Consider the following 27,814-nt stretch of genomic DNA (forward strand, 5'->3'; position numbering starts at 1 on the left):
GATGAGCTCTCGGCTCAAGGGGGGTGCCTGTTATGGGGTGATCGTGTAATAATTCCTGAAAAGTTAAGGGGAAAGGTGTTGGACCTCCTCCACGAGGGTCACCCAGGGATCGTAAGGATGAAGGGGTTAGCTAGAAGCTACGTATGGTGGCCACTCATGGACGCAGAGATTGCTGAGAGGGGAGGGAAATGCCAGGCTTGCCAAGAATCCAGACCTCTACCCCAACGGCCCCAGTCAGAGAATGGGAAAAGCCCCAAGGGCCCTGGTCAAGAATCCACATTGATTTTGCTGGCCCTTTCACGCCAAACATTCCTAATAGTTGTGGATGCATTTTCTAAATGGTTGGAGGTCATACTCATGAAATCCACTACGGCCAAGCAGTAATCGCAACCCTGCGCCACCTATTCGCAACTCACGGGTTGCCGGACACTCTGGTGTCCGACAATGAGCCTCAATTCACGGCAGCCCAGTTTGAAGAATACCTGGCAGAGGAAGGCATCCGACATGCCCTCTCTGCGCCTTTCCACCCCGCGCCGAATGGCCTTGCAGAGCGTTCCGTCCGGGCGCTAAGGAGGCATTGTCCAGGCTAAAGCCAGGTGACTGGCAAACAAAATAGACTTTTCCTAGCCGTCCAGCACAGAACCCCAAGCACGCCACCGGAAAAGCCCAGCCGAATTGCTAATGGGACGGAAACTCCGGTGCCCACTGGACCGTTTGAATCCCCATTACACACCAGAGGGTTACAAGGGAAAACTAGAAAAGACCAGGGAAATGAGCATAGGCGACCCGGTGTGGGCTCGAAACTATGGGGACGGCCCTAGTTGGCTCACAGGACAAATAATTAAAGTAACTGGCCCAAAATCATACGTGGTAGAGCTACCCGACAACAGAGTGTGGAGGCGCCACATAGATCAGTTAAGGAAACGAATAACCGACCAAACTGAACCAAACGAAACATATCATGATCAATACCAATTTGATTCCACAGCCAACAATGACCCGGGGGAGGCGCAAGACTTAGCTGAGATCCCAGAGTTCCAGCGACGCCATCAGGTTCCCGAGGGAAGCGGCAGGGAAATTGGAAAAAGTAATCCAAGGCCGGATGGCCAAGAAAAAGAGTCGGCCAATAATCCGGAGCCCGTTGGCTCAGAGAAAGAGCTGGGAGGAGAAAACAGCCCCTCCGACCAGCTCAAAACACCACCCAGAACTGAACCGCGCAGGTCAGAAAGGACTAGGAGACGCCCAGGTTATTTGCGTGACTACGTCGAAAAATAACATGTAAATATTTATGTAAATAGAGGCAAAGTGTTTTCTGGGAGGGGAGGAGTGTTATGTATTAGTGTTGTACCTTTAAATATTTGAGCGGGAAATCAGCACGTTGCTGATTGGTCAAAACCTCCAACAGAACTGTATAAAAGGAGAGGGTTTTCGCCCAGCCTGTCGCTGGGTTCACCCTATATTAAAGAGCTGTTGTCACTACCCTGGTCTCCAGCCTCATTACTTCCCGAACCTAACACTCACAGTACTGTCAAATGTCTAATATCTGTTATTATACTATTAATTTACTATTATCTTTCTTATCTTCTTTACTACCTCCTCTTATTGGTATGATGATGATGATGATGACGATGACTGTGTTACTTTGCTTATACACTGAGAGCTTCTGCACAGGAGACAAATTCCTTATGTGTCTAATCACACTTGGCCAAATAAAGTATGCTGTGCTATGCTATGCTATGCTATGCTATGCTATGCTACTCCCTTCTCAATAGAAATAATTTTGCTATTGCCGATCATAAACCACATATATAAATATTGTCCAGTCCCAGCAGAATTATTCCTTAAATATACTTTTAAGAAAAACAGAATCCTTAAAGGGGAAGATTCCAGAGGCAATCCCTTGCATTCAGAACTGATGAGGATTACAATAAAAAAATGCTTGGGTGATTCCTATTGGACTGGTGGACTTGTAATCAATCAGCAATGGAGTGAATCCATATGGAGCAGATCTTCTGTCTGCTCTGTTGCTGAAACTTGTCAAAATTATAACAAAGCCTCTAACCAGAAGCCATGACAGATTGAGAATAGTCTTCACAAGTTTCTTCCAGATCAGATATGGCACTTTTACAAATATTTCCAAATGAGAATTGTCTAAAGAAAGTCCCCAAATATCTAACTGGTGCAACCAAACATAACTGGACTTTAAATATATTCTACTACAATTACTAACTCTACCTTATCTGGGAATTCTACTATGTTATTGCCTTAGAAATTAAATATACTGTATGATTACAGGATTTAGCCTCTTACAATGTATCTGTTACATGATTAATAGTGTGCAATCTGCACTAACTAAATTTTATAGCACCAAATAATACAGGGACAGGTAGACTGAAGGGTTTTCCAAGCAACAATGTGATCCCATATATGGGTTTTAAACTGTCCTTGGACAGTTTAGTTACTCTTTGACTTGCAACTAAAAACAAACTATTTATTGCTATTAATTTTCTATTTTTTGTGTTGGCCAGAATAACAAGTTGGAAAAGCAATAGAGAGCATGGGCTCTTCCATACTTTTAACCGGTTTATTATAGGAAGCATATCGTACAGAGCTGGGTTCTACTTACCTTTACTACTGGTTCGCAACGGGAGCATGCGCTTCTGCACAGGCCCAGATCGCCAAATATGACATCAGGGTAGTGGGCGGAGCCTCCCACTGCTTTTACTACCGGTTCACAAGAACCGGAGAAAACCGGGAGCAACCGACCACTGATATCATATGTACTTTCTTTTATATTTTATTTATTTATTTATTTGATTTTTATACCGCCCTTCTCCCGAAGGACTCAGGGCGGTGTACAGGCAAGATAAAACAATACAATATACAGATTAAAATACCATTTAAAAAACTTATTTAAATTAGCCTAACATTAAAAAATTTCCATACTAAAAACCCCGTTTAAAAATTGATAAAAGATAAAATTCAAGACAGCCCCGCGCAAATAAAAAGATGCGTCTTCAGTTCGCGACAGAATGTCCGAAGGTCAGGTATTTGGCGTAAACCCGGGGGAAGTTCGTTCCAGAGTGTGGGAGCCCCCACAGAGAAGGACCTTCCCCTGGGGGCCGCCAGCCGACATTGCTTGGCGGACGGCACCCTGAGAAGTCCCTCTCTGTGAGAGCGTACGGGTCGGTGGGAGGCATGTGGTAACAGCAGTATATAATGAAACATTGTATGTACAATTCTTCTTTCCCTTCACATTGCATCTGTAAAGTGGGAAGCAACCGGGTAGATTGCACATATTCCTCTGTAAGTCATATGATTAGGAGGGAGAAGAGAAAGGGGGTCAGAATGGAGCAATCGGCAATATTCTGGCCACTATCCAATTGCCTCTTTTATTGAGAGAATTTTCAAAATGTCCATTTTCTCTCCATCTTTTTTAGTTATTGTTCTGATGGGCTGGCAGATCAAAAAATGTACAGATAAACAAAAGTCTGAGGCCCCTTCATATAATTCCCTTCCAACATTTCTTCTGGTGGGGGTGGGGATGGGGCGGGGTTGTAAAGGATAAAAAACAGAAGTCAATGCAAGTTGATTTTCATCCCCATAAACACTGGCAGTCCTCGATGTAAGACCACAGTGGAGCCCAAAACGAATGTCTTTAAGTGGGATTTTGTTAAGGGCGTTTTGTCCCATTTTACGACATTTCTTGCCACTGTTGTTAAGTGAATCACTCCAGTTGCTAAATTAGTAACCCGGGTTATTAAAGTGAACCTGCCTTCCCCGTTGACTTTGTCAGAAGGTCACAAAAAAAAGGATCACGTGATCCCGGGATGCTGCAATGGTCATAAATATAAGTCAGTTGACGAGCGTCTGAATTTTGATCGTGTGATCATGGGGATGCTGCAAAGGTTGTAACTATGAAAAATGGCCGTAAGTCACTTTTTTCAGTGCCGTTGTAACTTTGAACTGTCAGTAAATGAACTGTTATAAGTCGAGAACTACCAGTATTCACCTCACTTCACAAACAATGCATCAGAATGATACCAAAGCCATCTGAAAAAAGTACTAGCCCTATTTATTTATTTATTTATTTATTTATTGTTTATATTTATATACCGCCCTATCTCCCAAAGGACTCAGGGCGGTTTACAGGCATTTAAAAGCAATAAATACAATCTAAAAACAATTAAAAAACTTATTCAAAAGCCTAATAATTAAAAATATAAAAAATTAAAACCCAAGTTAAAACCCACAAACTAAAATCTAACTCAGTCCTGCGCAGTTAAATAGGTATGTTTTAAGCTCGCGGCGGAAGGTCCGAAGGTCCGGAAGCTGACGAAGTCCTGGGGGCAGTTCATTCCAGAGGGTGGGAGCCCCCACAGAGAAGGCCCTTCCCCTGGGCGTCGCCAGACGACATTGCCTCGCTGACGGCACCCTGAGGAGTCCCTCTCTGTGAGAGCGCACGGGTCGGTGAGAGGTATTCGGTAGCAGTAGGCGGTCCCGTAGATAACTATTGTTCTGTCATGGGATTCACAGGATTAGGTGTTCAGGTTTGCGAAATGAAACCTGTCTGAGTAGCAGATACATCTCATATGTTTTACATGTGCTAGCAATTTATTGTAACTTACCACAGTTTGAATGTTATTTATTTATTTGAAACATTAATCTGCCATTTATCGAATAGCTTCAAGAAAGTAACAGAAAATATGAACAATATTTCACTGTTTTTAAAATAAATTAAATTACATCATAATGTTAATGTTAACCTAATGAAAGGGCTAGAGAATTTCTAAAGTTAAACATTTCTGAAAATTAAAGAAAAAGAAACTAAACTGTTTAGCTAGATCTTGAAGGGATTGTAACCTATGAAGGCAGTCTTGGTCATTACCTTTAAAAAAAGTCATTTTATTTGCTGTAACAAAGTGTAAAAAGGATGCTTACAGAAGAGTTTTAACAAAATAATACTGCCTATGCATGGATCGTGACCATCTGCAGTAAAGGAAGAGAAAAGCAAGCAACAGAATGTCATCATCACATAATCAGATGTCGCAGTACAACTTTAACATCTCTATGATGACACCACTGCATATGTGCCATTACGTTTATATCATTGTGATTTATTATGGATGCTGTTGCTTGGGACTGAAAAGACAACAATATGCTTTTCGACCACAAATGAACACTGATACGTAGTAGTATCTCTCTGCAACTGCTTAAAATAAGTACATCTTTTCTCAAGAACACATGCTAACTTGCTGTTGAGTGTGTTCCTTGGAAAAGACATATTTTGATGGTTTAAAGCAGTGGTGTCAAACTCAAGGCCCACGGGATGCTTAGATCTTGCCCGTGAAGAAACAGTGAAGGGGCGGCCCATGGTACCTCTGCCAGCGAAAAGGGAGGTGGTGACTCCCAAGCTTTGTTTTCTCTGCCAGAGAGCTGCAAGAGGCTGTCACAGCCAAAAACAGAACCCAGGAGGGCTGTCTGCAGCCTTCCCATTCTCCGTTTTCGCTGGCAGAATGCTAGCAAAACAAACTACTAGCAAAAGTAGAATTTGATCACAAAAGTGATGTTGAGCTGGCCACACCCACCATGGCCCTCAATGAAATCGAGTTCGACACCGGGTTTAAAGGGTTGAGGGCAGATGCTATGTACACACCCATACATGGGAACCCAAAGGATCATTCCTGAATCATTGACTATCATGACTTTTCTTTAAAGTTTAGGGCACATGTCTTAACCAACCTAATGCTTTTCAGATAGTGTATGTTTGATTATAATTCTCATCTCTAAAAGGTAGCTTTTTATATGGACATTCCCTGGCTTTCCACTCTCCCAATTTATTTTAATGGATTGTTTTTACTCTGGCTTTCACTGTGAAATGTTTTTCGGGTTTAGGATTTGAAAAACCACAGAGAATGAGAATTGAGAAATAATTAGAAGTGGTATAAAATGCTTCAAATAAACAAACTAGTGTGGCCATGATGGCTGGAGATTATTTATTCATTCAAAATATTTTTCAGCTACTTGTCTAATTACAAAGTACCCAACATTAAAAAACAAGGTAATTAAAAATAGAATTAAATATACAACCAACCAATATTTCAGCCAACAACCAATCATAAGGACTAGCTTAATAAACTTCGGGTGATAAAATAGTCCATTATACAAGAGCAGTTACCCTAAAGACCCATCTTTCTGCAGATATCAGCCTCGTTTTCAAAACCAGTGGAAACACAGATGGCAGCATCTCAGTCTATGTATTTTTACAGCCCAGGCATGCTGGTTGGGGAATTCTGGGAGTTGAAGTACATACATCATAAGTTAAAAACACTGATCTAGAGCACGGATGTCAAACTTGATCGCGTCATGGGCTGGATCGTAATGTATCATGATGTTTTTTGCCTCTGCGGAGCTGGGTAGGTGTGGCCTGCTTGTGTGACGTATCCGGCCTGTGGGCACCAATTTGACAGGCCTGATCTAGAGTGTACACAGTGAAGAAGTCTGTGATAGTTAAATGTACTGAGATTGAACACAGAGGCTCAACACAGAGGGGGGGGGCTAAAATTTTTTGTACCAGTTCTGTGGGCGTGGCTTATTTTGGGGTGTGGCTTGGTGGTCATGTGACTGGTGGGCGTGGCTAACTCCTCATGTGACTGAGTGGATGTGGCTATGGGTATAGAAACCTAAATACATAGAGACCTAAATACTGACAGCGGCTACCAGTAATCCTTGGCTTGCAACCACTCATTTAGCGACCAATACAACAGCACTGAAAAAAGTGACTTACCACCAGTCTTTGCATTTATGACCTTCGCAGCATCCCCAGTTACATCAAAAGTCAAGCTTTTGGCAACCAGCATGTATTTACTGGGGATTTTCCGCCGTCCGTCGCGAACTCTCTTCCCACTGAGGGAGACACAGCAGCCAATGGAGGGACTCCGGGGAGGCCCGGCGAGGCCTGCACCGCTTCCTCGCAGCCACTCAGGTGTGCCACGCGGCTCCCACCCAGGCCAGAAAGGGACGGGGCTAACTAGGGGGCGAGAGTGGGCAGGCACCGGCCCCTCCTCCGAACGCCGAGTGGCGGCGCGGCGCGGAGCGGCAGGCGCGGCGGCCAATGGGAGCGGGCGAGCTTGGCCGCGTCACGGGCCGGCACACGGGCCCGCGGCTGAGGTAAAGCGGAGTGTGTGGCGGGGCGCCGCGGCGGCTGCTTCGGCGGCGCATGGAGGCGATGCCTTGCCGCGACCGGCGTGGTGGGCCCAGCGGGGCAGAGGCCGGGATGCCGGTGGCGGCGGCGGGCCTCGGCAGCTGCGCCGCCGACCCGGCCTGGGCAGCGGTGACAGCCTGAGCCCGGACAGCAGCAGCAGCAGCAGCGCGGCGGCAGCGATGCTGCTGCGCTGGCGGAACGGCTGCTGTGCGGGCGACGGGGCGCCGAGGAGGCCACGGCCACGTCGGCGGCAGCGTCACGACTGGCGGGATCGGCGGCCCAGCTCAAACTCCTACCCATGAACGACCAGATCCGGGAGCTGCAGACCATCATCCGCGACAAGTAAGCGCCCCTGAGCGTGCAGAGCGCCGCGCCCGGAGAGGATCCGCGGGGCTGGGAAGCAGAGCGCCGCCCACCTGGCTTCCGGGCTGCAGCCCGCTGGGGGCGATGGGCGTCGCCGCCCGCCTCTTCCTCTGTCTGGTGGGCCGGGCTGGAGCCATGGGCGTCCTGGGCGCCCCCTACAGCCCAGTGGCGGAATGGGCGGCCCGCAGCCCCGGGTGGGCGGGGATCGCCTCAGCGGAGCCACTCCGCATCTGCAACCGGCGGCGGCGGCTTCCTTGGGGAGCCAGGGCGGGGGCCGCACCCCCCTGTCCCCCGAGAATTTGCTGCGGGCCAATAAAACCTGACCCGCGGGCCGCAGTTGGCCCGCGGGCCGTAGTTTGGACACCCCTGGTGTAGTTGTATAGTGCAGGGGTCACCAACCTTGGCAACTTTAAGACTTGTGGACTTCAACTCCCAGAATACCTCAGCCAACTCCCCAGTTCTGGGAGCTGAAGTCCACAAGTCTTAAAGTTGCCAAGGTTGGAGAGCCCTGGTATAGTGTACATACATATAGTGTATGTCCAGGTAGTCCTCAATTTACTACCATAATTGAGCCCAGAATTACAAAGTTGTGACAGTTATTAACTGTGACTGTGACTGATTTTACAACCCATTTTGAAGCGAAAGTCACAGTTGTGAAGCAAATGCCACACTCATTTAGCAAACCTGTTTCCCATTTGGCAAAATGTGGTCATGTGACTGCAGGACACTGCAAATGTCTGTATATGGAAGCCAAACTGCCAATACCCATAATGTGAATCATGTGACTATGGTACGTGTTTGTGTGTGATCAGGTTATAAGTAGCTCTGGGGAGGTCAGTCATAACTTTGAATGGTTACTAAGCAACTGGTCATTAAGCAAGAACTACCTGTACCTACTTCTTTTCATCGTTCCCATCACCCATCTCCTTCCACTTACGACTGTAACTTTGTTGCTTGTATCCTTACGATTTATACTGATATTGTTTCCTGATTGCTTATTTGTAGCCTATGACTATCATTGTGTTGTATCGTTAAGTGTTAAATTTGTACCCTATGACTATCATTAAGTGTTGTAAGTGTTGAAGGTATCTTTTCTTTTATGTACACTGAGATTATATGCACCAAGACAAATTCCTTCTGTGTCCAATCACACTTGGCCAATAAAAAATTCTATTCTATTCTATTCTATTCTATTCTATTCTATTCTATTCTATTCTATTCTATTCTATTTATGGCAATAAAATTCTTTTTCTGTGTTCATTATGAATGGACATATAATGCATTTTTAAAATGGACAACATTTGCATGGCATCAAAGAGAGGAAGTTTTCAACCACATGCAAAACGGCAGATTTGCCTTCAGATGATCCGATTACATAAATACTTCAAAAGAAAAGAAAGCAACAATAGCTAAGTTGCAGGTACAAAGATTTATCAGGTGCAAAATTCACTCAGACTTCAATGAATTTAAAGCGAAGTTTCTTTACTATGGTGACTTTCATCTCACAGTAGGGCTTAATTGTATTTCTTTTAAGAAGGAGCTTTAGGATAGATGGCAGATTTGGGAAGGAAGAAAAATGCAATAAATTTAAAAGTTAAACTACACCTTTAACTTCTGCACTTTTGTAGAGGAAGTTTGTATTCCCAGGTACGAAATGAATTTAGTTAAATGAAATATAACAGACTTTTTTTGGGTTCTGTAGAATATATGAACTTTCTGATACACTGACTGTGGACCACATAGCAAAGATCTGCTAATGAAGTAGTACTTATTCTGTGTCACTGATTCACGTTCACCTGTCAGACCCAACATAGTTGGCATATATTTTGTATTTATTTGTACATTATGCAGTATGCATTTCCAATCTTCTCAAAGGAAATGCATAAAACATTAGGCATGTATTGCCTATCAAATGGTAGTCAACCTCTGATGAAGTACTGTCATCCTTATTTTTACACAAACATTTCAATTTTATTTTAGATGACAGACGGTTGTTTTTAATCATATGAAGACATGTTACCACCTGACTCTTAATTTGAAACAATCCTCTTTTCCATAAAAAAGCACACAGCAATGTCTATTTGATCTCACTTCAATCTTGCACGGCTCTGTACCTATTTCTATGCAGACACAAAGCACCTGCTTATGCAATCAAAAAGAGATGATCTTATCTCAGAGAGAGAGAAAAGAATTTTGATTTAAACATAACATCTAACATCTTATAACTTCAAGAATATTCCTTAACTTTGACAGGGGTCCTGATTGAAAGGGATTGTTTTCTTAGATGCTTGAGTTTTGGACAACTTTTCTGAATATTTTTTAAATGCTGTGTTTTGTTATAGGTTCAAAGTTCTGGCTCAATTCTTCAACTTTTGAGATTCTTCTTTTTGAAAGGATATTGCTTAGGAGTCTGTGATGATAAAGTTAAGAAATGTTTTTTCTTTGTGCTAAATAAGACATTTTTGTCTCCTATCCACATTAACCAGATTTGCCAATTGAAATGCTGCCACAGAAAAACAATAACATAATAGTTGTTATTCCTAGAAAAACATCAGTGTAAAAATCTTGTTAGGCTTTTACTAAAAATGGTGCATATATTAAAAAGTCACCTCTAGTAACATAATTGGCTTTTTAATGAATCTCCCAAAAGGAAGCAAAAGAAGGAGTAGATGGAAGGAACAAGTTATCTGGGCATCCCAATCTTTGGTTTCCATTCTCACTCTTTTTCAAAACCTACCTTTCCATCTCTTTTTTCTTCCAAATGGAAAAAGTACATTGCCTTCTTCTTATATTGGTTTGGTGGAAGAGGAGGAAATAACTAATGAGGGGAAAGGTGAGCAATGCAATATTACAAGAAACAGCATAAACTAGGGGACTGAAGACCCAACTTCTTTCTCTGAAAATCTTAAAGCAACTTCTGCTCCATTTGCATACAAACGGTCCCAGGTTTCAGAGGAACTGTTGGCCATCTCAGCTCTTGAATTAGGAGGAAGTTATCATCTATTCCTATTAAAACATTTTGAGACCTCCGTGGAGCAAAAGTGTAGCTTAAACTAAGAATGGTTAATGCAATATATTTGCCAAAGTACAGGTAGTCCTTGACGTACAACCATTTGTTTAATGACCATTTGAAGTTACAACGGCACTGAGAAGAGTGACTTGTGAGCATTTTTCACACTTATGACAGTTGCCGCATCCCCAAGATCACATGATCAAAATAAACTTTGTGACTTTCTGACAAGCAAAATCAATAAGGAAGTCAGATTCACTTTACAACCAGGTTACTAACTCAACAACTGCAGTGATTCACTTAACAACTGTCACAAAATGGGGACAGAGCACATTTAACAATTGTCTCATTTAGCAACAGAAATTTTAGGCTCAATTGTGGTCACACTGAGGACTACCTGTGCACCAATTTTTCTTCTTTTTTCCACCTTCTTTCTGAACTGTCATTTAAGCCAGTATCGGTCAAGATGATGAAGTTATTAGAGTAGAATATATGTGGCCTGCTAAAAAATATTTTTGACCTTCAAAGGATGAGTGGGAACAAACTCCGTTTTAACAGTGAGGACAGATGAGCTTTTAAAAAAGAAAAAAAGCTAATTAAGCTTTTCATATACTTATTTAGATCACCTATTCATATATTTAACTGCCCTTCTAAAATAGGTCCGGGTATCTGAAACATAGCTCTCAGTTTACAGTACACTTGTGCCTACAGAAGCAATACATTTCTCTTAAGAAAATGATTAAAAGGACCTTAAAAGGATTAAGATCTGAAAAATAAGTTCCATTTCTCACTCACTGTTCCTTGATTGTCCTGGGGTCTTCCTCAGCCTGAACTACTGTACTTATGCAGGCATTTGTGCAGACACAATAGGGAAGAAAGCACTCATTTTGCTTTGAGCTTCTTGAAGGATGAGTTGGTCTTGGTAGTATTTTTGTATGTATGGCGGAGAAGACTCTCATGAATCACCACCTCGGATTTATGTGTGTTAGAAGAAATATACTATGACACAGATGGGCAACTTTTACCCTAAAGCTGCATACATCTAATATTTGGCCTTTGGAGCTGAAAATGAATGACCATTATGAGCCAACTGACAAGAAGTAGATTACTAGTAGCTTCCTATTATTTATCAGAAAACAAAGTAATCTGGTTTCCCAATCCTAATGGCAAAATTGGACTCGGGGAGGAAAGAGAATGAAAGAGGAAGAGAAATGACATATACTCTGTGTGTGTGTGTGTGTGTGTGTGTGTGTGTGTGTGTGTGAATATTGTTGTGGAGGTATGCAAATAACACAAATCTTCTATCAGACAACTTATAAGATCCTTGGTACCAAAAAGACTGCTAAACTATGCATTATTCCAATGAATTACATGAAGAATGTGAAATTATTATGTTAGAAAAAAAGAAGAATAAATCTGTTAATCTTTTTCCCCGTGATTTATTTTTTAACTTTTTCTCTTATAATCAACTGAAATCCTCACTCAGGTTTTTTTTGGTCAAATTCAGAACTGGTCTACTGAAATCAATGAAGTTTAAATCAGACATGATTAATTAAAGTCAGAGTAATTTCAATAGGGCTACTTAAAGATTACATTGACATATACATTACATTATAATTTATTGAATAAACCAAAATTGGCTGTGTTCCCACAATATACTAAGCCATTTTACAAATAATGCATTCCCATACTGTGTAAGGAAAAAAACCCTAACTAACCAACCAATCACAGGCTTTATTACAATGTCTGAACTATGTCTACATTTAACTAAAACTGATTCGTTTTAATAGGTCAAAACTGGTTTTGTGTAAAAAGAAAAATTCATGTCTACTCTATTGTACCATAGAATCATGGGACAGGAAGAAACCTTGGAGGTCTTCTACTCACAAAGGTTTTCTGTGGCCTTTCTTCCCACAGTTGTTAAGTGAATAACACAGTTGTTCAGTGAATCTGGCTTCTCCATTCACTTTGCTTGTCAGAAGGTCACAAAAGGTGATCACATGACCCTGAGGCACTGCAACCATCATAAATATGTTGCCAAGTCTCTGAACTTTAATCATGAGGATGTTGCAACAGTCGTAAGTGGGAAAAAAGGGTCATGCCACTTTTTTCAGTGCCATTGTAACTTTGAATGGTCACTAAATGAATTGTTGTAAGTCAAGGACTACCTGTATCCAGGAGTGCAACATAGCTGGATGAAAAAGCTGAAATCTAAGCACCTTAATTCAGGCATTGTTTTGTCAATACTAATCTGTTTTGATCTATAACTGTTTTGTGGATGTCCTCCTCCACCCCTTAAAAAGTTTGTTTTTCAGGGCTTGTTTTAGATGAGTATATTACAGACTCGAAACTTGGACAATAAGAAAGGCTGAGTGCCAAAGACTTGAGGCCTTTGAACTCTGGTGCTGGAGAAGACTCCTGCAAATCCCTTGGACTGCAAGGCGATCAAACCGGTCAGTCTTAGAGGAGATCAACCCTGACTGCTCTTTAGAAGGCCAGATCCTGAAGATGAAACTGAAATACTTTGGCCATCTAATGAGAAGGAAGGGCTCACTGGAGAAGAGCCTAATGCTGGGAAAGATTGAGGGCAAAAGAAGAAGGGGACGACAGAGAATGAGGTGGCTAGATGGAGTCACTGAAGCAGTAGGCATGAGCTTAAATGGATTCCAGAAGATGGTAGAGGACAGGAAGGCCTGGAGGAACGTTGTCCATAGGATAGTGATGGGTTGGAAATGACTTCGCAACTAACAACAACAAAATTACAGACATAAAGGACTGCTTCTGGCTAAGAATGCTTGTTATACAGAACTAAGCTAAGATCTCAGAATTTGGGCACAAAGATTGTTCCTGTTCCCATGAAATCTAAGGATCAGACCTTCCGTGACATTTTACGGAGATGTGCAGATTCTTCGGCAGAGTGGAGCCTGACTATCTCAGCTTGCAATCCCATAAATTTATCTATCTTACTCAGTTCAATAAGAATTACTTTTGAGTGCTAAGAGAATGCTGTTGCAAACAATGTTTACTTCTGAAGTAATTTACTCCTTGGGAAAAAAATGTCATTTACATTGCCCTCTCTTGTTTTCTTAATTGCCTTGACTTATTAAAGACTAAACCATGAAATCCTCACGCTCAATGGATGATTACCGATCAGGTAGGGATAAACATTTAAATAATTTACTAATTTTTTTTTTTTTAAAAGTAGTAACAGTTTGTGATACTGAATCAGAACAAAAAAAAGCAGTTCAGAGAGTTAAAGGCAGGGCTGCACAAATCCTTTGAAACAGGAGCTTCAGAATGTCCTAGCATTTATCTGAGATTGGTTTGCTTAACCATTAAAGTAGATTTTCTAGGCTCATGCAAGTGTTTCAGAAAAAGTTCCCATTAGTCTCCACTCATGTGGGGAGGAAAAATCAAGTGTCCATGCATCCATGTACAAGTGCAAGTGACAAGGAACAGCTTCCGAAGCAGCCTCACCAGCTGTTAAAAGGTGAGACTGCTTTAATGATTCAGAAGGACGTGCTCCCTCCAGACCAAAGAGAGGAATCTCTACAAAAACCTTTTGGAGTTATGCTGATAATTAACCTTATCAACCGGCATTGGGGGTGGGGAAGCCACTGCTGTGATTGGACTCCTGTTATTAAATGTTTAAATATATAATTAGTGCAAGGCAAAGAAATATCGTGCCCCATTTTACAATTCTCATTCAATTTGATGAAAAAGAACTTGCTTTAGACTTTTGAGAGAAGATAAATTTGAGATTTATTTTTCATAACGGGTATGTGGTATTCTTGCACCGATATAATTACAAGGTAGCCAAAAGAAAGTGTGCAGCTATCCTGCCTTGACTGGACCATTCTCTCTCCAGTGGGCTGCAACCTGCCTGGCTTCCCACTTCAATTAAATCCCAGGGGAAGATACTGGTGAGATCTCCTTGCATTGAGCTTTTCAGGAGGAGTGTTGCAGTCACTGCTAGGGAGAAGTCCTGATTTTGAGAAATGGCTAGAGAATTACCTCTTTCCTCTGGAGAAATCATCTAGCAGATTTCTCAAATTACTTTTTTGACAGAAAATTAGACAGATAGGTAGGTAGGTAGATAGATAGAAAGATAAGATAAGATAAGCTAAGATAAGATAAGATAAGATAAGATGACAGCTTTTCTTGTTATCCTAGGGAAGGAAATCACTCTTGCATGAGAGAAAAACATACATAGCTATAACCTTACTTTTTTGATGGTTTTCAACAAAGGCCACAGGTAGATGGAAAACGAGAGGAAAAACAAGAAGGCGAAGGATGCCTCCATGATTCCTACTGAAGCATTTTCTTTTAAATGCTCCATACAGGCATCTTTCATCTTTGTGCGATGTCCTCCAACGACAGAAAACCCACATGTATGAATTTAAACAATAGCACTTCTTCTCATTTTTAGTATTAGCACACTTTTGCTGACAACCTAGCTGGAAATGAGAAAGTGCTAAGGCATTGTAAATGGAAGCTCATTGCTAAAACAAACAAAATGCTAACCCAAACACCATCATAAGCCTAGGATGTGTCCATGCCCCCTCTATTTGGCGAGGCAGGGCCAAAGGCAAAGTATTCTCAGCAGGGATTTGAAAAGTTAGCTGGAAAGCAAAGGGTAAGGTGAATGTCTTTGTATATCCAGAAGCAGACTGCCAGCTCGTGTTTGAGAGGAACAATTCCCAGCAGAATTTACATGCAATTAAGATAACACCCCCCCAAAAAAAACCAACTGCAGGATTTTAAGGGTATGTAGTACGTTGATTTTCACTTTTCATAATAACTACAGCAAAATTACATCAACACAGGATATAAAAAAAGAAAAGGGATCTGTGTTTTTTGTCAGTTACACCTATGTGATGATCCATCTTCTTTGTGGAATAACAGAGTTGACCCCCGCCCCAAAGAAAAGTGTTCCAGAAGATTAATTAAGGACAGCAAACTCTAGGGGATGTCGTTTCATCTCTTCTTCAATCTGACTTGCATCAAGCAAAGCTCCCTCATAGTGTTAGCATACCGTTAAAGCCTATTTTCTTTTCACTCCATTCTATACGCCAAAAGAGCATATTTGTGTTTCCATCATAAATTACTGGGATATGAAAAAACGTACAAGTACTGGAGATCTAGGCCTTCCTGTGATTTATATTTTTATAAACTGCTTTAATGATTCAGAAGGACGTGCTCCAGACCAAAGAGAGGAATCTCTACAAAAACCTTTTGGAGTTATGCTGATAATTAACCTTATCAACCGGCATTGGGGGTGGGGAAGCCACTGCTGTGATTGGACTCCTGTTATTAAATGTTTAAATATATAATTAGTGCAAGGCAAAGAAATATCGTGCCCCATTTTACAATTCTCATTCAATTTGATGAAAAAGAACTTGCTTTAGACTTTTGAGAGAAGATAAATTTGAGATTTATTTTTCATAACGGGTATGTGGTATTCTTGCACCGATATAATTACAAGGTAGCCAAAAGAAAGTGTGCAGCTATCCTGCCTTGACTGGACCATTCTCTCTCCAGTGGGCTGCAACCTGCCTGGCTTCCCACTTCAATTAAATCCCAGGGGAAGATACTGGTGAGATCTCCTTGCATTGAGCTTTTCAGGAGGAGTGTTGCAGTCACTGCTAGGGAGAAGTCCTGATTTTGAGAAATGGCTAGAGAATTACCTCTTTCCTCTGGAGAAATCATCTAGCAGATTTCTCAAATTACTTTTTTGACAGAAAATTAGACAGATAGGTAGGTAGGTAGATAGATAGAAAGATAAGATAAGATAAGCTAAGATAAGATAAGATAAGATAAGATGACAGCTTTTCTTGTTATCCTAGGGAAGGAAATCACTCTTGCATGAGAGAAAAACATACATAGCTATAACCTTACTTTTTTGATGGTTTTCAACAAAGGCCACAGGTAGATGGAAAACGAGAGGAAAAACAAGAAGGCGAAGGATGCCTCCATGATTCCTACTGAAGCATTTTCTTTTAAATGCTCCATACAGGCATCTTTCATCTTTGTGCGATGTCCTCCAACGACAGAAAACCCACATGTATGAATTTAAACAATAGCACTTCTTCTCATTTTAGTATTAGCACACTTTTGCTGACAACCTAGCTGGAAATGAGAAAGTGCTAAGGCATTGTAAATGGAAGCTCATTGCTAAAACAAACAAAATGCTAACCCAAACACCATCATAAGCCTAGGATGTGTCCATGCCCCCTCTATTTGGCGAGGCAGGGCCAAAGGCAAAGTATTCTCAGCAGGGATTTGAAAAGTTAGCTGGAAAGCAAAGGGTAAGGTGAATGTCTTTGTATATCCAGAAGCAGACTGCCAGCTCGTGTTTGAGAGGAACAATTCCCAGCAGAATTTACATGCAATTAAGATAACACCCCCCCAAAAAAAACCAACTGCAGGATTTTAAGGGTATGTAGTACGTTGATTTTCACTTTTCATAATAACTACAGCAAAATTACATCAACACAGGATATAAAAAAAGAAAAGGGATCTGTGTTTTTTGTCAGTTACACCTATGTGAAGATCCATCTTCTCTGTGGAATAACAGAGTTGACCCCCGCCCCAAAGAAAAGTGTTCCAGAAGATTAATTAAGGACAGCAAACTCTAAGGGATGTCGTTTCATCTCTTCTTCAATCTGACTTGCATCAAGCAAAGCTCCCTCATAGTGTTAGCATACCGTTAAAGCCTATTTTCTTTTCACTCCATTCTATACGCCAAAAGAGCATATTTGTGTTCCCATCATAAATTACTGGGATATGAAAAAACGTACAAGTACTGGAGATCTAGGCCTTCCTGTGATTTATATTTTTATAAACTGCTTTTTTAACAAAATCCCTACAAAAATCATGACTATGACAATGGAAACAAGAATCTATTCAAGGCAGAAACATTTCTAGCTCAGGAATTATGATTTTAATCCTTTGCATTGACCTACTATTCTCTTTGCCTTGAAAAACATCATTTAACTCATTCTTTTCAAATCCTTTCCTTTTTCATAATTCAATGGTGGACCATCTACAATAATTAACTCAAAAATATTGACAAAGTTGTTCTTGGTATAAGTAATTAACATTTAGGGACATCCTGACAAATCATACTGCAATATTCCTTCAAAGTCCTCTAATGAATATTCACCAAGACATTTTCCATCATCCTGAGAAATTCCAATCTTCAATTCCTATGACTCAACAGAATAATGAATGAACTTCACATACAACTACTCTAAAACACTTTGAATGTTCCAGTGATGGCGTTTTCCCACAATCCCATTAAAAATAAACCAGACCTTGTTTTTTCAAGTTAAATTCTCAGAAACAGAATCATTCACCTGTCTTCAAGAACTCAGCTCTTAGTTGATTTTGGTTGTCTTTTATTTAGAAGATTTGCCAACTTAATGGAAACCCTTTTAATACTGAGAAATCCAAAACCGTTGGATATGCTGCCTACAATGCTAAAAATTGGAAGGAATAAAGCTAATAAACCAGAGTCCTAGAAAATAACCCTCAATGTTAATTATTTAAACAAAATAAATTATTTTTAGGTTCAAAATTCCACTTTGCTGCTCACATCATGAAACTAGTTTACTCCAATATAAATCTGGTAGTGTTCAGTGGGGCTTCTTCTTCAATAAGCATAGACTGGATTGCTTATATATATTTAAAACACTTTGCTAGAGCTGACAACAATTTAACAAGGTGTTATGGCCTTTATCTAAGGTGAATTAGTTATTGCAAGACATACAAGAAATTTCTAAAGCAGACTTAGCGGTCAAGACATGAACTGGAAAATGTGTCCTCTTCCAATTGTCATCTCCTCCTTGACTTAAAGGAGGGAGTAACATCCACAAGAAACTTCCACAGGCAGACAGCATTTTGAACACAGAGAAAGCAACATATTTTTTTTTTTTAAAAGAGGGATTGCCATCACTCAAGAAACATGAAACATAAAATCAAATATTAGTGCTGCCACATTTACACAGAAATGAACATTAGCAATTAGATGATTTGATGCAAAGATTTTTTAAAAAGATGAATGAATGTAATAGCTTCACCCCACCCCCTACTCCCTCCACCCCACCCCCACGGCCCATCCCTTTCCTGGGCATTATTGATCTGGCTTTTCTCACTGAACAGGGGGGAAAGCAGGCTCTTGCAGTCAAACTGAGAAGTGGTGGCAGCGGCTACTGCATTTGTTTAAGCAAGTGTTCCTCACCACTTGGAACAGAAACATTTCAGCCTGCAGAGATGCTCCTTTCACAATTATCATGTTTGCAGAAATACATTCAATAAAAAAACAAAAAAAACAAATGAGGTAGCACCTCACTCATTCCCTGCATGCCATTTGCTCCTCGGGTACACCAAAGCAGGAGGTGCAGCCCATGACAGAAAGCACCAATGCTTACTGAAAGAAGAAGGGCTCTCTCATACACCCAAGACTGTTTGCCTTAAAAGAAAGAAATGTGTGTGTGTGAGCGCATGGGGGGGGGGAGAGAGATATTTGGCTTACCTTATTTTCTCCATCTCTGCCGCAGAGGCCTATAAGAAATCAAACAAGGAGCAAGTGAATGGCAAGGGAGTGCAGCTTTCCCGGGGCAGATTAATGCATAGCTCAGGCTATCTACCCCAAGGAGTTGCTGCCGGCCAGTGACTCCCAAGCCCACTGCGAACGGAGGCTAGGTCTCGGGGTGAGCATTAACATGAACGAACACACACACGGACACACGGACACACACACACAGGGGCTGAGAGCCTGAAACTCCAGCAGAACGCAGCAGGCTGCAGAAAAGACGCTGGGCACCCAGGAGGCCTGAGCAAGCATGGGATGACTCAATGTGGAGCGCCGAGAAGAGGCAGGAAGAGAGGGAAAACGGGCTGCCAGTAACAGGTTACTGTGCCGCTCGGATGCCAGGAGAGAGAAACTTGAAATCGCAGGGGCAGAGCAGCGGCAGCAGCGGGAGGAGGAGAAAGGGAAGGACGGACGGAGGGAGGGACGCGGTAGAGCGATTTGAGGCTGCCGGCTGGAACCATCCAACGGTTTAAGCTTCGCTTGGAAACCGGAGATGTTTGGCACGGGCTCGGCGGGCGGGCGGCCGCGCGCGGGCGCGGCCGCGCGTGTTTTTTCCCTCGTCACGTTTCCAAAGATCTCGACAGATGGGAGTGCGGCGCTTAAGCCTTGAAAGTCGGGCGGAGAGTTTCAATGATCAGAGGTTCTTCCCCACCCCTCCTTCTCCTCCAAGTGCCCCCCCCCACCCAGCCGTCCGCCCCCGTAATTCAGAGCCTTTTAAAATTAACAGCTCTCTGCATCTCTTGCCACACGCTCCCCCCGCTTCTCTCTCTCTCTCTGCCTCTCTTCTTTTCCTTCTCTACCGCTTTTCTTTCCTCTTGCAGCAGCGGCACCGCGCTGCACCAGCCGCCTCCCCGCCCGGGCTCGGATCACACACCTCGGGGAAAGTTTCAGGGCGAGCCGTTAGCCTGAGCCTCCCCCTCTCCTTCTTCTTCCTCTTCTCCGGCTTGCAGCCCACGGACATGGCCAGGAGGAAGCCTCTCTTCACCCACCGGTTCCGCCCGTTCCCCGCAGAGCCGGGGAGGAGAGAGAGCGCGAGGCACACGCAACCCTTTCGCTTCATGTTTTTCGCACCCGGCAGCCGCCGGCTCCCGCAGCCTGCTCCCAACCTGCCGCTTTCCAGGTGTGCTGGACCAGACTCCCAACAGCCCCGACCGGCGCAGGCCACGCTCGGCCGGGGATGATGGGAGATGTAGTCCGGGACGCCGGGAAGGCGCCGGGTTGTGGCGGTGTACGGAACCGGGACATCGGGAAGCCTCGCCATTAACCCGTTGCTTCCCGGTGAAGCCATGGCTAAAGCGAGGCTCTGGTGTTGCAGCGAGGTGAAGTGTCCCTTTATCCACCTGCCTCTTTCCGTCGCCGGCTTCTTAGTACGATGAAATCCAGGACCTTTTGTCCCCGATTTTGTGGGTTAGAGGGTAACATCACAAAGCAAGCTTGTCATCGCACATTTTCCAAAAGTGTCTTGCCTCCCCCACCCCCACCCCCACCCCCCAAGCTTCGTTCCAAAAAAGTAAAAAGTTCCCTTACTTTTTGAGGTGCTCTGGTTTTATATAGTCTGTGCAACAGAAAGTGCTTAGAATACTTAAAAAGCTAAGACGAATTAAAGTCGGAAATGAACTTCCATATGGTAACATTTTGCTGTTTTTTTTCCCCAGTGAGAACAGATCCCCAAATCATTCCTATTTCCCTATGATCCATTTACTTCACAGTTTCTATACTATATTGATATCGTCCTGTCCACCCCCTCCAAACCATTGTTGCCTTGGCAGTTCTAGTGAAGTGCATGGAGAATCTATTGATTCATCTCCCCCCTGTTTTCTCATATCGTTTGGTGTGCAAGAATAAACACCCTATCCAAATGTCACATCAATAGGTGTGCCTGATTACCCTAAATCTCAAGAGTAAGAGTTGGCATATGTGCTATGTAACTGGAATGCTCTCCCCCCCCACCATCCCTATGGCCTTGTGTTTCCCAAGAAACTCGCATATGCTGGTGCAACTTCCTGAATCAGCCCACGTCTCCTATGTTTTACACAAACATAGAAGATCAAATTCAGGTTCCCATTTGCATCAGTGCATATTCCTATGCACTGATTCCTATAAAAATCTAATAAATCTAAATCTAATCTAAATCTTCATACAGCTGCGAGGAAAGAACAAAGAGGAAGATAAGAGGTGTGTAGATAATAGAGATAATATTGTGGCCAGCCTTTTTGGCAAGTATTTTATCAGTGATATCAAGGGAATATACAATGCACACGGTGGTGGACCCACTGTTTGATGAATGGGCCTTACTGGAAGGGGAGCAATCTTCAAAGGAAATCTAACATAGTAATCTAACCTAGCAACATGTATAACTAATAGGTCTGTGCAAGTTGGCAGAGATCTGCCTCATTGGTGTTCAGTAACAACATGATGTGCCCTATCGGATTCTTGTAGCTGAAAGAGACCTCTGCAAATGTGCTGACCATACACAAATTTCCCCCTGTTGGAAGGGAGGTGTGAGAAGCAACACAAATTAATTCATTCGGGAGCTTGGCCTTGCTTTTCTGAAGCAGCTTCAAAGGGTTGCTTGGTGAAAAGCATTAGTGATGCAAAGCATCTTTTCTAACTTTGTACTCTCCTAATAATTAGTATACTACCTCCCTGCCCTATGCAACGCCTCTTGGGATTTGCTTCTAGACTACTGAACTAGTGAGCTGGCAGTAATGCAACTAGAGCTGGCCACAAATGGCTTTTTTAAAGCTCTTCGCCAAATTTGCAGGTAGAAAAATGCCCAAATTTTACTAAGAGAAGGAGAAAATGCCTTAAATGCCTTTTTTAAAAAAACCACTTTCTTAGGAAATGTAACCTTCTTAATAGTGCCACTTAAGACTTAGAATAACTTTATTGTCACTTTAAATGTACACTAATGGGCACATATTAAAATGAAATTTCATTGCAACAGCTCTCAAAAGGTCACCACCTCCAATATTCACTACATAAACATGACAAAAAATATGCATGTACCCACATATCCACATATATTCTATGACACAGAGAAACAACACAGTCTAGTTCGGATATATACATGTACATGGCGAGAAAAATGAATCTTGCCAGTAGCGCTATGGTTGAAAAAAGCCCATTGAAAGGAATGACATCTGCCCTTCGCATCAAATGAAAGTGTAGACAGAGAGGCTGCTGAACACTGAAGAGATAACTTTGCAACAATATATATTTAGACATACCCCTTGATCTTGTATAAGCATATCATTGAAATTCCCATTTTTCCCTGGAAGAAATTTCTAAAGCAAATTCTCTTTCATCCTAATAAATAAGAGGTGGGGAGGAAGTGGATAATCACAGGAGTAATTCTCTGCCTGACACAAGGCAACTAGGGAGAAACAGATTGAAGAATAGAATTGACACTAGGATGTAACCAGACACTTTTCAATTTGATCAGCTACAACATAATATAGCACAATACAGCAAGGTTAGGACTCACCAACTTAGCATCTCCAAAAGTGTTGGCTACAGCTCCCAATAACTTAGCAATCAGAAAGGTCACAGAGCAACAACATAGGGCTGCATGCTACCAATCCTTGGAATAACTAGTTTTTTCATAAAGTGAGACACAGTACTGGCCTTATTCATGAAAAACCATAGAAGGGAATATATGCAGTTCAAGATTGAGTTGTGGAGTCCTTGGGGCTGTCTAAGCTTGATTGTTGCTTGCAAACATTTTGTTACCTGACTCGGTAACATTTGCTAAAAGAGAATGGAGTTTTCTCTCTGTTTGTAGACTATTCTTAATCTAGCAGTAAACAATAGCTTAATTAAGGAACTACCAAGCAGAAAACAAGACTGACAGGACAAGCTAATGTACATAAACACAGCGCAAACCCCACTCCATTCTAGCACTGAAATTGTTACCTAGTCGGGTAATTAAATGTCTACAAGCAAACAACCAAGCTCAAAGAGCCCAAGGACTCTATATTTCTTTAGGAAAGTCTAATTTCCAAATGGGGATTTTATTGCTCATAAGGAATATTCCGTGCGGTAGTCAAATCCACAGTCTGTAAGTATTATGCAGCAAATGCTGCATAATACTGCCATTTTTTTTCAAGTTACATATTGCCGTTCACACTGCCATTTTTTCAAGTTAGTATGCCCGTGTGTGTGTCTGTGTGTCAGTGTGTGTCTGTGAAAAATGGTTTGAAATGAATATTCAACTTCCAGGAAGCTCTTATGTTTCAATTGGTTTTAGCTTTTGGAAAGATGTCTTCATCAGATTTTATTGTGCTCCAACACATTATTCCACAAGGAACTTAGATAATAGCATAGAAGCTTGGACATAAAGTTGCTTTGTGAACAAAAGTTATCAGGTGCAAATCTTAATATGACAATACTGGATAGTATAGATCTACTGTATAGATCTTAAGTAACACAGACAATAGTTCTGAGTGGCCAAACCTATTGATGGATGAGCGAACCAAGCTTTGTTTTTGTGTAAAAGCTCATAAGAGTACATTTAATGGCTCAACTCTTGTTCTTGGAAGTCTGAAAGATTTTGAGATCACTAATTTATTTTCCTTATAGAAAGAGGTGATATGATGGAATTGAATCCTATCTTGGATGACCCATCTGTAAATAAAACCTTCTCAAAAACTCAAAGTTTATCTCTACACATCAAATAAGTCTATTTCAATTTGCTTTTTTATTGTAAGATAGGATATTTGGTAAATTGTGTTAGAAATCCTTAACTGCAATTAGGAAAATGTATGTTTCAAAGCTCAATGAACAATAGTGTTCAGTAGAAGACCTTTGATCAGTTCTAATTCTCTCAATTTCACATGGTCCTTGTGAGAGTAAATGAGGTACTGAAATCATAACTTCTGGAATTTATATAGGACCTCCTATTGCTCAGTAATGAATAATAATAGAACAGAAAGTTGTGTAACTTGTCTCTCTGAAAGCAGATCTTGAGGTTTCTAGTGTGAAGTCCAAAAAAATTAACACCTAAAGCTCTCCAGTTTGAAAACCAAAACATGAATACTTAGATATAACGAACAGCTTTTTAGAAATTGTAACAATAACAGAATTGGAAGGGACCTTGGAGATCATTTAGTCCAACCCCCTGCTAACACAGGAGACCTATACTGGGGACTCGAACCACCAACCTTTCTGATCAACAAGCTCAGTGTCTTAGTCACTTGAGCCACCTGAATATTTCAGTTGCAGATTGGTTCACACGTGTCTTTTCATCAATGTCAGTAGTAGAGACTGGAGTCTGCATGGGGTAAATGAGATTTTTATATCCATTCAAATGATTTTCTCCCCAATTTCATCAATGTACACAATCAATAAGTAGTTGAGTACTCCACTAAAGTGGTGGGCCAATTTTGTGTTTAGCACTATTACGTCTCCATGGAAGGTTTGGCATAAGAGCTTGTACATGAAGTAGGAAAATTTAAAGCTGAGGCAACATATATATTCAATCACCGTAATTGGTTTAGGAAAAGAAGATGATATTTTAAAAAATAATCTTCTAAAGTAAACCATTTGTATTTTTGGGTTTCAGAGAGTGAAAATCTAGGTTGGACACATCTAGAGTTACCTAGAAGCCAAGAGCCTTTTCTAGATGAATTTTGTACAATGCTTCAGTTATATGTTGTCCACAGAACCAGCTCCATATTTGCATTCACATCACTTGGTTACTTAAACATTTAGACTTAACAGAAGGCTGGATGGATAGATGGATGGATGAGCTGGCTTCATTAAAAAGCATGTTACAGAAATATTGTGATGATTCATTTGCAGATGAAAGTCTACCATGAATGTGCAAATCAGCCCTGATTTTCACAGAGATAGATAATACAATTTAATATACAAGAATCTTATTTTTTACAGATTTGGCTTTTCTAATTTCTCAACTATATAGTATTCCTGGGCAGTTTCGTGTTTAGAGTAGGTACTGATCTGCTTAGCTTCAGCGAAGTATGTCTTCAGACTATCCTCTGGGAATTATTTCAGAGCACACATTTTGCACAACATAGCTGTAGTATATATCATGTCTGCATAATATGAAGAAATCCATATTTTAATATTTCAAGCCCTGGAGCCATACAGCAATTCTGCACAACATGATGCGATTTACTATACCAAACTCAGACCACAAGGGTCATCATAATCCTAGCTTTGCTACTGGCCTGGGATAAAAAAAGCAGAGAAGCACAGTGATGCAATTAAGGCAATGTTTTAGGGCAGCAGTCAAGGGTCTCATTTAAACAAATACATTAGAGAGCCACCAAATGCAGCAAGGTTGGCCCATCATATTTTGAAAGAACTGGAAGCACATATAAGATGTAATGGTAGAGCCAATTTGGTCTAGTGGTTAAGGCACCAGGCTAGAAAACAAGAGAGCAAGTTCCCGCCTTAGCCATAAAAGCCAGCTAAATGACTTTGAGCCAGTCGCTCCCGCTCAGTCTGACTCACCTCACAGGGTTGTTGGGTTTTTTTGGGGGGGGGAGGGAAATATAGGTAGTCGACTTACAACGGTTCATTTAGTGACCGTTCAAACTTACAATGTCACCGAAAAAAGTGACTTATGACCATTTTTCACACTTGCAACCATTGCTGAATTCTTATGGTCATGTGACCAAAATTTGGATGCTTAGACTTAGAATAACTTTATTGTCACTTCAGATGTACACGAATTGGCATACATTAAAATAAAATTTCGTTGCATTCAGCTCTCAAAGGGTCACCAGCCCATAAACATGGCAAACAAACAAACAAACAAATAAATATTATGCACATACCCACATCTATTAGATGACACAATTGCTTGACAACTGGTTCCTATTTATGACAGTTGCAGTGTCCCCAGATCATGTGAACACACCTTTTGCCATCTTCTGACAAGCAAAGTCTATGGGGAAGCCTGATTCACTCAACAACCGGGTTACTCATTTAACAACTGCAAGGATTCATTTCACAAAGGTGGCAAAAAAAAGTCATAAAATGGGGAAAAACTCACTTAACAAATGTCTTGCTTAGCAACATAAATTTTGGGCTCAATTGTGGTCATAAGTCGAGGACTTCCTCCTTAGGAAGAGGAAGTCTCAAAGGTGCTTTTTCAAAAAGGCAACTGGACTGTTTTTCTCCTTGAAGAAGAAAAAGAAGAGGTTTCGCTTCCCATCCAAGAAGCTTCACAACACAACAACACTTTCAACCTAAGACTACACTAAGGCAGATAAAACACCTGGGCACAAACTGAGCAATGTGATATAGGCAATACAATGCAGTGAGATTTCTGCAGATCTGTGCATTGATGAAATGAAACAACCACTTCACAAGCGCATGGCACAACCTAGGAGATCAGATCCATCAGGACAGGATTCAGCAGTCTGTCTGCATTGGAAAGACCAAGGTCACCCTTATGAAGAGAGCAAACTCCACACTTTGCAAAGGGAAGACCATTGGTTTGAAAGAGGGCTAAAAGAGTCCATCTATGTCAGAATTTAACAACCCTCCCAGAAGGGGAGGAATAAGACACTAACTATCTGGTGTCTACAATGCAGACCAGCAATTTTAATAAGATTTCACAACCATTTGCACCAATGGTGAAATCCAATTTTTTTTACTACTGGTTCTGTGGGCGTGGTGTGGCTTGGTGGGCATGGCAGGGGAAGGATACTGCAAAATCCCCATTCCCACCCCACTCTGGAGCCAGCCAGAGGTGGTATTTGCCAGTTCTCTGAACTACTCAAAATTTCTGCTACCGGATCTCCAGAACCTGTCAGAACCTTCTGGACTTCACCCCTGATTTGCACTCCGATTCAGGTGATCCTGAGGGCATCGATAAATCCCCCAAGTGGCCTCAACAGCTCCCAGAGAGAGTGCTAACAACTATCTGACTGCCAAGAGATATAACCATCCCCTCCCCCCTCCCATCATCCTCTCAGAACCTTCCATCCATCCCCCCCCCCGCCCCCATCCAGTCTCAACTGTCAGTACCTCTCATTCCATTCCCCCACCATCACAACTGATGAAGTTTCTTGGACTGGGAGGCAAAGGATCTTCTTCCCGAAGGGAAAAAAACCCAGCCGAGTTGCCTTTTTAAAAAGCACCTTTGCAATAACTATGACCTAGGAGACTGAGAATCTCTATAGACATTTAGGAGGAGAAAGGTGTGTTGGATATGTTCGCTGAATTAGGTTACTTGTAAAAATAATAATGGCGGAATGGAAACAAACAAATGTATGTGGGAATGTAATGGTAAATGGGAAAGACTTTGGGAGATGTGGCAAAGAGAGCAATCATTAAGAAACAGTGTTGCCCACAGCTGGACAGTGGGTGGGACATACCAAGAGACCTTCCTTAGTTTCTCAGGTTGTAAAAAAGGCATGTGGGGGAGAAGTATATTTTCAGACTTCCAAGTTTGATGATAGCTTTATGGAGCAGACCAGATAGAAAACATGGCCAGAGGAACTAATTCTGTTTTATTGTAAAACTGCATTGGCAGAATCTTATAAGTTTAAAAGTACATCCCCCACCGGTCTCTGTTACAGTCTGAGAAACTGGGAAGGGTCTCTTCTGAACATTTTGCGCAGTTGAGTATCCAGCTGTGGTCTATGCTGACTCTTATCTTAATTTT

The 27,814-nt window shown here is 41.7% G+C and overlaps 1 protein-coding gene across 1 annotated transcript in view; it reads right to left on the reverse strand.

Moving 5' to 3' along the window:
• The window catches only part of BEGAIN (brain enriched guanylate kinase associated), a 192,905-nt gene extending 172,740 nt beyond the window's left edge, over positions 1–20,165 (reverse strand). The window contains exons 1-2 of the mRNA XM_058162712.1: positions 20,048–20,165; positions 19,114–19,142 (exon numbers count right to left, since the gene is read on the reverse strand). Coding sequence (XP_058018695.1) covers positions 19,114–19,142; positions 20,048–20,134 — 116 coding nt within the window. The 5' untranslated portion in view covers positions 20,135–20,165. The remainder of the gene's footprint in view (positions 1–19,113; positions 19,143–20,047) is intronic.
• Between the last annotated feature and the right edge of the window lie 7,649 nt (positions 20,166–27,814).

Source organism: Ahaetulla prasina, chromosome 1, assembly GCF_028640845.1.
Source record: "Ahaetulla prasina isolate Xishuangbanna chromosome 1, ASM2864084v1, whole genome shotgun sequence".
Taxonomy (NCBI): domain Eukaryota; kingdom Metazoa; phylum Chordata; class Lepidosauria; order Squamata; family Colubridae; genus Ahaetulla; species Ahaetulla prasina.